At 45.5% G+C, this 10,871-nt stretch overlaps 1 protein-coding gene across 2 annotated transcripts in view; it reads right to left on the reverse strand.

Annotated features, from left to right (window-relative positions):
* ptprub (protein tyrosine phosphatase receptor type Ub) overlaps window positions 1–10,531 on the reverse strand; it is a 167,057-nt gene extending 156,526 nt beyond the window's left edge. For both annotated transcript variants that reach the window (XM_069657127.1, XM_069657126.1), the window contains exon 1: window positions 10,339–10,531. In XM_069657127.1, coding sequence (XP_069513228.1) covers window positions 10,339–10,408 — 70 coding nt within the window. In that variant the 5' untranslated portion in view covers window positions 10,409–10,531. The remainder of the gene's footprint in view (window positions 1–10,338) is intronic.
* Window positions 10,532–10,871: the final 340 nt, after the last annotated feature.

Below are 10,871 nucleotides of genomic sequence, written 5' to 3' on the forward strand. Positions count from 1 at the left end.
CACATGTGCCTAACCAAGCCAACAGACAGCCAGTGAAGCGAGGAACCCTCCTCTGAGAGGTAAAACCTAGTTAATTCATCTGCCATAATGACAGTCTGAGCCACCATTGCATCTCTCCAAACCACCGCTGAATCCCAATCCAAAGATGTCTCGTGCTTTCTGTGTCACACTGTGGGCTCACAGAGACACCAGCTCCTTCCCATGGCCCTGAGAAGGGAATTAAGAAGTCAAGCTGTCTAAGAGGACTTTTCCTCCTTTGCTTTTCCAGTCAGGAGTGAATAAAAGCCAAGTTAGCCAGACAAACACATTCCTGTCTGCCTCTTGTTCTGGCAGCACTACCTCAGACATGACTGAGTTATCCCTCCATGCTGTGCACTCCCTCTGATGGGATTAGCTCTTAAAGACTGCGGAAAACAATTCCCTGCTCCCTCTCAACAAGGTCAAAAACAAAGCAATGCTGTGTCACGCCATGCGCCGATAACTCTGCCAACTATCCACCTGCAGGAATGTGTTCTAATTCAATAGAGGAGCTGATAGCAGGAGTAGAAGCACGGGTTCATTGTAAATAAGAGTAATGCGACGAATTAGCGACCTAACCTTTCTGTGTTTGAATAAACCCGCACCCTACATTGTTATTATTCACACTGGCCTGCTTCCACATCCTTTCTGAAGGGCAACAAATGGCGTCACTAGTGGCGCAGAGGCTACAAGCATCGGGTTACTTCTGCATGTGGACCACAATAAAAGCCTGGAATAAGAAGACAGAAGCTATCTCACCATTCTCTGTTTCACGTGCCAACACAGGCTATCCGTTTCAGCGGCCATGTTTCCGAAAGTAGAGGAGGCCGAGGACCCGAGGGTATCAGGCTTTTAGTTCTGCCTTGCAGCTCGTTCGCTCAGTTAATGAGAACATTAATTACATTCCAGAAAATATCTCAAAAAACAGCAAGCGTGCGAGTGTGTGCGCTCACAAGAGAGATGAACAATCACCCATGTTTCGTTTCAAAGGTGCTGGTGTAAGGCAAATGTGTCTGAACACTGCTAAAATGCCTCAGGGAAGAGTACAGCAAAATATTTCCATTTTCTAATTAGGCTGAGACAAACCGAAAAAGTTTGAATGTGTGGGGAAGGAAGATAAAGAAGGAAGGTGGAGAGCACACTGTGGGTAAACAAAGCTATCTTAAGTAAAGCCTATTAGCAAGGGATCTGAGCATCAACAGGGTTCTATTGTCAGTTCGCTCGTTGTCACATGATACCACAGCTAAGCAGAGTAATACCCATATTAACCACCATTCTCCTAATGCCTTTTCTCCTGTCCCCTGTGATCAGCCTACTTCCAGCCATAATCCCAGCCTAAGCTGATTCTTAATTACCCTGGCTGTCCTGACAGACAAAGGCCAGGGCCGACCTGCTCCGAGGTCTGCAACGCACCGTGTAGTCGACCTAGTCTCTAAACCCCGGAGCCTGTCTCTACAGCACAACCGGCTTTTTGACCCTCGCAGTGCAATGTATTTATCATCTCGAGAATATGTCCCTAGCACAGTATGCTAATTTTTTCATTAGCATTTTCCCACCATGGAAGAATAAAGCAAACAAAAGCTCCATAATAATCCACATGGTTATGATTTATGGAAGTTCACAATGGCCAACGGAGTTCAGCAAATATTTACATATAATCAGGTGGGAACAATCACCAATCTGCCCCCTTCCACATGCACAAGAAAAACACACCAGCACCCACCAGCATGCATACAAACACCCACTCAAACACCCACACGCATACGCACACACAGAAGGGCCGAGCAATTATTATAATCTTCTGTTTGAGGTTTTGAATTAAGCTCTTTGTTAACGACACCCCGTGGGCTCCCTGGACATTCTTGCATATTTGCGGTTGTGTGCTCATGTGTGACACGCAACCGGTGCACTGCCTTTGGCTGCAGAGAGTCCACGCTATTTAAAAATGGCATGAAGGCTTTCACGTTAGTCTTTCCAGGCCTTTCTCGGAAAGTTTGCCATTCATATCGAAATGCCAGAAACAATGGAAAAGTGCTAAAATCTCCTCTATTGGGCGTGCGAGGCCCCTCAGGGCAGCAGCTTTACAGTAGATCACATCACAATGGCGGTGTCAGCGATTCTGAAAGCTCCCTTCTCCCCTGTGCACAGTGTGAGACCAGCGTTTTAGGAATCATCCATGGGAGGCGCTTTCACAAAGGTCAATTTTCATTGCCAGCTTAGCATGGATGGCAGCCCAAGACAGAAGCATTTTCAAACACATCCACATTAGCCTGGATGTGGCCTTTGCCTGACTGTACACGGAAACCAGGCTTTAGGTCATGTTCTGCGTCCCACTTCACTCCCCCCATAAGCCCCTCTTCTCCTGGGGGCGTTTTCCTCCCCATTCCTAGCCTCGTTTTAGCTGGCGGGCAAAGTCATGCGGCCAAGCACAGGAACAAACAAAGGTCTTTCAAACGGTTCGAGGAGCTGTCTCTCAAGAAGCAGCTCGGCAATCAGCAGCCCGGGAGGACCTGCAGGGCCTTGAGTGCCTGGAAGGAAGGATTGTCAAGATTAGCCCACCTGACATTCAGGTGAGAGGAGGCTCACCTCTCATATGCACGCATCTAAAGGAATCTGTTTCTGGGCAACATTAGAAGAAAGAGGGCATGTATTTTCTTGGTCAGGAGCTCTCTGTTCATTAGTGTCCCCGCAGAACTGACTCGCACACACTCTCAATACACTGTTCATCTCTTTACCCTCAGGCAATTATACCACCTTGTCAAAAGACATGAATAATACACTGTTTTCAATTAATCAGCTGCTAATGAGCGACTTGAATCACGCATACCGAATAACGTGACACGATGTTTAAAAAAACAGCAACACCATGAACTTCTTGACCCTTAAATGTCTAATGCCACGGGGGAGGGGAAAAGGTACCCACGATCCCCAACTGAGCAGCTGCTGAAATAGCGGCACGTCAAAGAGAGGAGGACTGCGGCGGGAGGTCGTTTAGGATCGAAAGGAGAGTTTCAAGAGGAACCAGACAATAATCTGAGTGTGACAGGCCTTGTCTGAGAAATCAATAGGTCTGCTTTTGTTCTGTCTCACATTCAACACCTGAATCAGAACAAAGAGGACGAGTTCTCAAAGTCTCTTTACCGGCATCACTGGACAAAAGCTTCTGAAGCCGGCTGGTGGTCAGAATCCGGAGTGCTTCTATCGTATCCCAGCACCATCCCATACTCTGCATGTCCACTGTTTCTGTGTGCATTTTTATAAGGTTTAGATACAACGCCCTCGCAGTGGAGTGCAGAATAAGGATCCATACATAGAGGCAGAAAATTCAACCCTTTTTTTTCCTACAAGGGAATTTTCCTGGCTTGGAGCTGTGATGAAACTGCGCGCAACATTCACATCACTCGATTCAGTTTGGCTGAGTCTGATGTTCTCGCTTCAGCTAAAGATTTCATGAACTCCTTCTAAAACCCATTTGTGAACGCCAGCTTAGTCAATATCAAATTCTTGTTGATAAAAAAATCAAGTACGTCTTCATACCTGTTAAATCTGCTCAACAGGTCTGGAAGCAGTCACCGACGGATTTACCGCCAGCTGACACCTGCGCAACCACAGCTGCCATGACCTACCCATAACCCACCAGCAACAGCAGCTGTCACCGCCGAGTGTGCCATGCGACTGTGCGGCACGGGAAGAGGGACAAAATGCCGTCAAATCAACAACAAAGTGGGACGAGCAATGTAACCTAGAGGCTATAGAACTGAGCGGATTCAGCGTTTACTAAAAGGGCTCAGTTTTAGTGTGATTTCATGCTGTGAGGGCCTCAAACGCTCGCGCTCTTCTAGATCCACACAGTACACATTATCCATGCTCTGCTACACTTTAATATGCTTCATTTTCCACTGTCCTAATAAAGTTTATGTGAAAGGGAGTCTAATAAGCGTGGGATACATCAGGGTGATAAGTGGCTCGGGTTCATGGCTGGGTCTCTGTGGACTTCTTCGCCCAAAGGGACCACTGGTCAAACCAGAAATACCACTTCCCCTTGGAGAGCAGGCATCACGGCACAAAGACAACTGAAGCCTGCATCCGTTACACCACCGGGAAGAAAAATGTCCTGAGGAAGAGTGTTTTGACTTTTCGAGCAGTGTCAGCGGTTCAGATTTCACTGGGGGTTTCTTGTGCAAGGCACTACAGGCGGCTCGACAACAGGTCAGGTATCAACACCGCAATCCTGGCCTAATCCTGAACCCTGACTCGGGTGACCTCAGCATTTGTTACACTCTACACACACATCAGAGGGGACCGGTGAATCTGGCTGAAAGTTTGTTGACACAGGAGAAAGGTGGGGAGCTGAAACACGGCCAGTGGGCTAAATATAACCCGCTCAGGAGTCTTTCTCTCCTCTGGGTGGAGGATAAGGAGCAGCACTCGCAGCATCACTCTTGTAGACCCACTTTTTGCAGTCTGGAAGCTCGCTACCTCGGGGAAGAAAACACCAGGAGTGAGACGTCTGCAGCTCGCAGCCCTGCTTATTTCTTTGTTGGATAATTACACATCTGTGCGAGTGTGCTCGAGCTACGCAGTCTCCCTCTCCTCCACATTCAGGCTTTAAACACCAGCCCATCTGTGCTGAATGATACATTTTGGAGTCCATTATTCAAGTAAAACATATGCTTTTAAGTGATAATGAGAATAATAGCCCTGTCATTTTAGACCGGCACATCAACAGGATATTTTGGAGCTTAGTTGTAATAAATACAGCCTTCATATGGAAATGAGGCTCAGTCTTTCATGTTTGTGAAGATTTCTACTTTTTTCCTTTGCACACTGCTGCCAACGCTCCTCCGCTGCAAACCCTGCTCGTTGTACGCCATTACGTCATGCAAGTCCCGGCCGGCTGGCTGGCTGATCCCCACTCCACATCAAACTCGCAGGCCACAAGCGGGATGCCACTTTGATCAAATGTAAGTAAAATGGACTCGCCGGAGTTTGAAAGATCAATACCACATTAATAACACCTGGCTGAAGGAGCTGTGAAGCTGCACTCTGGCTGCTGCTGCAGAGCGGAAAGGAAGGGGACGGCCAAGGCAGGCGGCCGACTGTAAATCTCTCAGTCTTGGCATCTGTTCCGGGGTGCTGGAAGGTCTCAGGGTAACCCTGAAGAGCTCATAGTGGATCTCACTGGTCCCTGCTAGCATCGGTGTCAGAGCTGAGTCACTCAGTGCTGTGGGACCTTTCCTCAATGTGCCTCAGCTCTAACAGGCAGAGAAGCCACTCAGCATGGATGCAATTTTTTAGTTACTAAGAATAAAAATATTCTGTTGCAGTGGTTAATTTCAGGCTTCTTTGTTTGCCTGTGAGACCTGATATAAGGGGAGTACGGGTCACACAGCAGGGGCCAGGCTACATGGCAGAGGACACACACAGCAGGAACAACTCTGCCCTCCTCTCAAAGGCCACGACCTGCTCTTTCTCTTCCTGCCTCAGAAACACGACCGCCAACCTGAACGTGACCTTTAAGAAGAGCAAACAATCCTCCGCCTGAGTACACCGAAACTCGCAAAGCCTCAACGGAGAGAGAGAGAGAGAAGTAGGGGCTGATTTAGAAACGGAGCAAGTAACATGTGATAATTAAAACAAGAACAACAAAATGCTCAGCAGGATTAATTAAGCACAACCATCACGAGATGTGCGTGAGCTGCAGTGTAGCATGAAGGAATGTGTGCACGCTCAGCAGAACAGCTCAAAGTGAGGTGAGAGGCAACACGAGGAAATGAGGAATGAGTTCGGCTCAAGATCGAGGAGGCCTCTGATTGGACATGTGGCACTTTGCATTAAGCTGAACACATACAGTGGATATTTATGTTGCATCTTCCAGTCGTGTGAGATGAGCCAGCCAATCACGTGGTTCTCCTCCACATAGCTGCACATTAGAGAGGCAGAGGACTCCTCTCGGTGGCGCCCTGTTTAGGGCAGTCCTGCTCGAGTCCAGTCACTCTCAGCTTCTTTGAAATAAATCCTCTCCCCTCCCTCTCGTTGATGCAAAGTTTTCCATCTGCTGTCTGAATTACTGCCCGTGATCCCGCAAAGATGGAAATCAACCAGTCTTTTCAGGAGTTCTGATTCAGGCCCAATCCCTCCCGCCCCTCAGCCTCGTTCCACAGATGGTGGCCTCGCTCCTGCAGGGAACACTTCCACTCTGTGGGTTTGCTGCAACTCTGTGGTGCGAGGCAACGTTTTCTACATGACGGTTACATGTGTCATTTCCTACAATAATGCACGAATCACACTTTTTTTTATCAGTGAGATGCCTGGAAGAGATGTAATGGACACTCAAGAACCAGTAAAGCAGCTATAAATATAGGCCGTGATATGAATCATGTAAAAATAATGCTATAAAAAAGACATTTAAATCCCCCTGGGCCTGCTATTGCTCTTCTCGGATGTATCACATGAACACTTGTTCACTATGGACCAACATTATATCCTGCACATTTAGTTGATAATCGGCCGTAACCAGTGGTTACAAAAAGATGTCTACACAATGAAACATGTGACTGCACAGCTGCAACTGCGTCCTCTCAGAAGGACAGCAGTTACTAACCACTTCAGTTCGGACTCTTCTGGTTTATTAGTTAGATGTACATTTCTGTGGATCTATATAGGTAGGTAATTTATATGTCTCTCTATGTGCGTGTGTATGTTTATGCATATTTGGGGTGGGACAAAATATCGATACTGCAATATATCATCGGCCTGCCTTATGCAATGCAATTATTGATAGGCTGGCACCAAATATTGAATACTAATTTACAAATATAAGACGCTCTTCCCTGCGATTTTTTGACTCACTGTGTCACTACTTCACGGCTCCTGGCGGTGGTGATTGTGACATGAATGAGGGAAACGTGAACGGAAATTAATTGGCCAAAGAAACTGTTGACAGCGGGACAAAAGAAGATGACAGCTGGAGAAGATGCGCCCGCCACTTTCAAATCCTAAGTCCTAATTAGTTTTTACAGTTGTTCTAGTTCTGTGAGTTTAATTTATACAGACTGAAAACACACAAGTTGTTTCATCTCAGGTTGTGTCAAATTGCACCAAATTGCATAAAACATCAATCCTGCACTTTAACATATTAGAGGCATGTTGTACTCTTCAGTTAATCAGATATCGTGATGTATCATTATGTGATTGTCTTGCAATATATCAATTATCGCAGAATCGCTGTATCTTGAGATTATTGTTATCGTGGGCCACATATCGTATCGTGAGTTACCCTGTGATTCCCACCCCTAATGCGTCTCTATAATTACATGTATATATGGAGGTGTGCATGTGTACGCATGTATGTGATTGAACATATTTGTAGTCAGCAATGTGTAATTGGTGAGTGTTTGTGCTGCTCCTTTATGGGGCTGCTTCATCTATATCAGGATGTCGAATGAAGCCCAACCTCAGGTGATACTGTTTTCTTTTGTACCTGCTCATTGCCTGGTATCTCTTACATAACATTTAAACTAATTTTGTTGTCCCAAATTAACAATTTTGGTCATGTACTGAATAGATTTATCTTCTTTTAATGCCACATCTGTAAATCCTGTGTGCCCAGTGTGTCGATGCACCTGTCAATGCTCGTGTATCTCAGCGTGTTTTGTCTGTAAAACGTCAGAGTGTTCTCCATGTGTCTTGCTTTGCCTGACCATAAAGTCCAGAACCCAAAGATATTCAGTTTGTCACCACAATGACAAACAAATGCATCAAATCTTTCGATTTATGGAGCGAATATTTGATGACTTGAATTATGTAATTATTTAAATATCTTCACTTCCTTTAGACCTACATGTGCTGGTGGTCCAATATTACATTCCCCATGCATGCTGCCGATGCTGATGCCATGCTAACTTGAAGCCCTGAAGTATTACACATTCCATGCCATGCTTGAACTAGACGGTCTGGGCTTCGCAGTGCTTTTTTTCATCTGGCTCCAAATGTTACATATTCACTGAAATAAGCAAAAAGGATATTCTGCCTTAACTTTAGATCAAACTGGGAAATGAGTCATGAGACGGAGGATAATTACACCACTCAGTTGACAACATTTGCTGCTAATAGAGGAGACAGATGGTAAGTGAACATCCATTCAATCCCCATAAGAGACAACAGAGGAGTGAAACTGTCATATTGGGCTCTACACCATGAAAAAAACACCGCTCAGAGCTGCTGAGGGAAACTGGACTTTTATGTGCATAACCTCTTTGTGTGTGAGCAAATATGATGCGAATGTGATGGTTTTCCCCCTCACTACAGCCGGTCCAGTGCAGCAGAGAGCCTCCATATTTCATAGCTTCTAATAATTTCACTTCCCCTGAACTGACAGCCTGGACCGGCAGCGGCATAAGCAACAAAGAGTTATGGGAAATATGGATTAGATCGTGTGAAAAAGGCGAGAAATCCCCAAAGGAGTGCGCAGCTTTAACTGATATCAAGCATTCAAGGTTAAGGTGTGGTCTTCACACGATTACAGCAATACAGGCAGAGTGTTAATCAAAGGAGACAGTGTGAAGATTGTGGGAGTCAAGGCTGCGTTTATGCTCCGTAGATTCTCCTCCTCGGGCGAGTGAAGGGAGGCAGCAGGAGGAAACTAGCAGGGTTAACTATTAGCAGCTAATGGGAAAGTAAAAGATTGCACACTCTGGTTAACAAACAAAAAAAACGACACCATGTAAATTTCTGTTGACAGGCCCTCTCACACAGCCGTAGTCAAGCGCCACTGTTCCACTGAGCTCTTTTAATTACCTGTGTGTGATTTAATCCTTCATATGTCTCAGCCCATTCCTCTTAATGATCTGCTCCATTCAGCTCTCGACAAAACACAATCTGCTGGCATAGGTTTGTTGTTTTTCCCTTCCTGTTTTTGCTGCGTCTTTCACAGCCAGTAATAAATACAAGTGTTATACAGAGCAGGAAGGTTTTTCCACATTTCTCACGAAACAGAAGAGATGCAAGTGAGACACAAATATTAGCAATGAATAAGTCGTCTGATCTCAACATAATGAGGCTTTTCTTTAACATGCATGTGAGTAACACTGCGCCGCATTGTTATACAGAGCCTGCAGTGTAAATGTCATCAATATTACTCCCTTATTACCCTGGTTTTATGTGCTACGGGGGCAAAATTATGCATGTATGTGTGTGTATGAGAGTGTGTGACAAAGAGACTTGAAAAGGCCCTCGTCATTTTAGCTTTCAGACAAAAAGAAATGCCCAAAATGCAGCTCTGTAATAACATTGCATGAATGACTAATAGTATTCAGGGAATAAAAGCATATTTTGACAACATGAATATAAAAAGGTCTGTGTCAGATTCCTGTAAAAGGCTTTTTACCACTCTGTCTCTCTCTTTCCATTTCACTGATTGGTGGCTGATTTTTACATTTGAACAATAAACGTAACACTACATTGAAATTTAAATGGAAAAGTATATTTTGAGGAAGCAGCTTAAGAAATGGCATGATTTTGATCCTTTTATCAGCACACAAAAACAGAGAGAAATCCTCCTCTATCAACCATTTTTGAAGACATATTTGTGAGCACATGCACACGGCTCTTCACGTCAGGAGAAATATCCAGCAGCTGTGAGAATTTGGTCCAAAAGCAATAAGCATAACAATGCTTCAAACCTCATCAGGATGTATATTTTAAAGGAGTCATTATACAACTAGTCTATTCAGCCCAACGCCAGCATGGAGCAGCTCCAGGTTCCGGATTTGATCACAGATTGGGATCAGGCTGCTGGGATTTGGGAGGATTCAGGCTCACAAATAATGATTAAATTGCCTAAAGGTCGTAGAAGTGTACGAAGGGAGAATAGTCGCTCTGAATGACACTGATATCTAACTTTGAATCACAACGATACACCTTTCGGCTACCTGGCGCCTTTAAATATGCCTGAGCAATAATAAAAACAGCAGGAGCAGCCGGGGATTTTGCTGTTCTGGGACATGGGAGCTTTCCCCTAAACACCCAGACCCAGTCCCTGTAGATAACCAAGAATCTTCTGGTACTACGATAACGTAAAACATCAGTTTATAAAGTTATGAAAAGAGTGTCTTATTATTTTCAGCAGTGAGACAAACAACGTCCCAGTAGTAGAAATCAGCGGTAACCCGCAGATAAACGCAGCAGCGTGTTAGGAAAAGGGGGCACAAAGTTGTCATCTTCACCAGACTCGCTCTGCTTTTCCTTACAGCGAAGTTTCATCCACAAGTTAAAACTTCCCCACTGCGTTCAAGAGATGGAGATGGAAATGTGCCTTACCTGTTGGCCCCTCAATGCCATCGGCGTAGATCTGAACAGTCAAAATCAACAGAAAGGCGCAGGTGTTCATCGCGTCGCTGTTTTAGTCCACTTTAAATGTGCAGAAGGAATCATTTCATTCAGTCCGTGAGGTCCGGGCGCGCAAGTAGGTAGAGCCGAGCCCATCTACTCCCCCAATTCTCACTGAGAGGAGTTTCACAGACACCGAGGGAGACAGGGCAGAGCTAGTTCTGCAAACTGACGTCAGGGTAAACAGTTCAGGGAAGAGATTTCTTCTCAAGCCCACTTTCCTTTCCCAGCCTCCACTTTTCCTGTAGGACACTCAAAGCATGAGCCGGGCGCCTCCAAGCGGCCGAGTCCTGCAACGACACTGGGGTATTCAAGCGTCGACCAAGCAAAACCAGACTGTGTGTGTATGTGTATGTGTGCTCCCGTACTTGTATCCATGTGGGGACTATGGGGCGTTTCAGACGTTGAGAGGACCGTCATTTTTACCTGTCCTTTCTTCTTCAAATGTTTGTTTGAGGTCAAAA

Source organism: Semicossyphus pulcher, unplaced genomic scaffold, assembly GCF_022749685.1.
Source record: "Semicossyphus pulcher isolate SPU_LCO1_2020_fin unplaced genomic scaffold, fSemPul1.0.p SCAF_9, whole genome shotgun sequence".
NCBI lineage: Eukaryota > Metazoa > Chordata > Actinopteri > Labriformes > Labridae > Semicossyphus > Semicossyphus pulcher.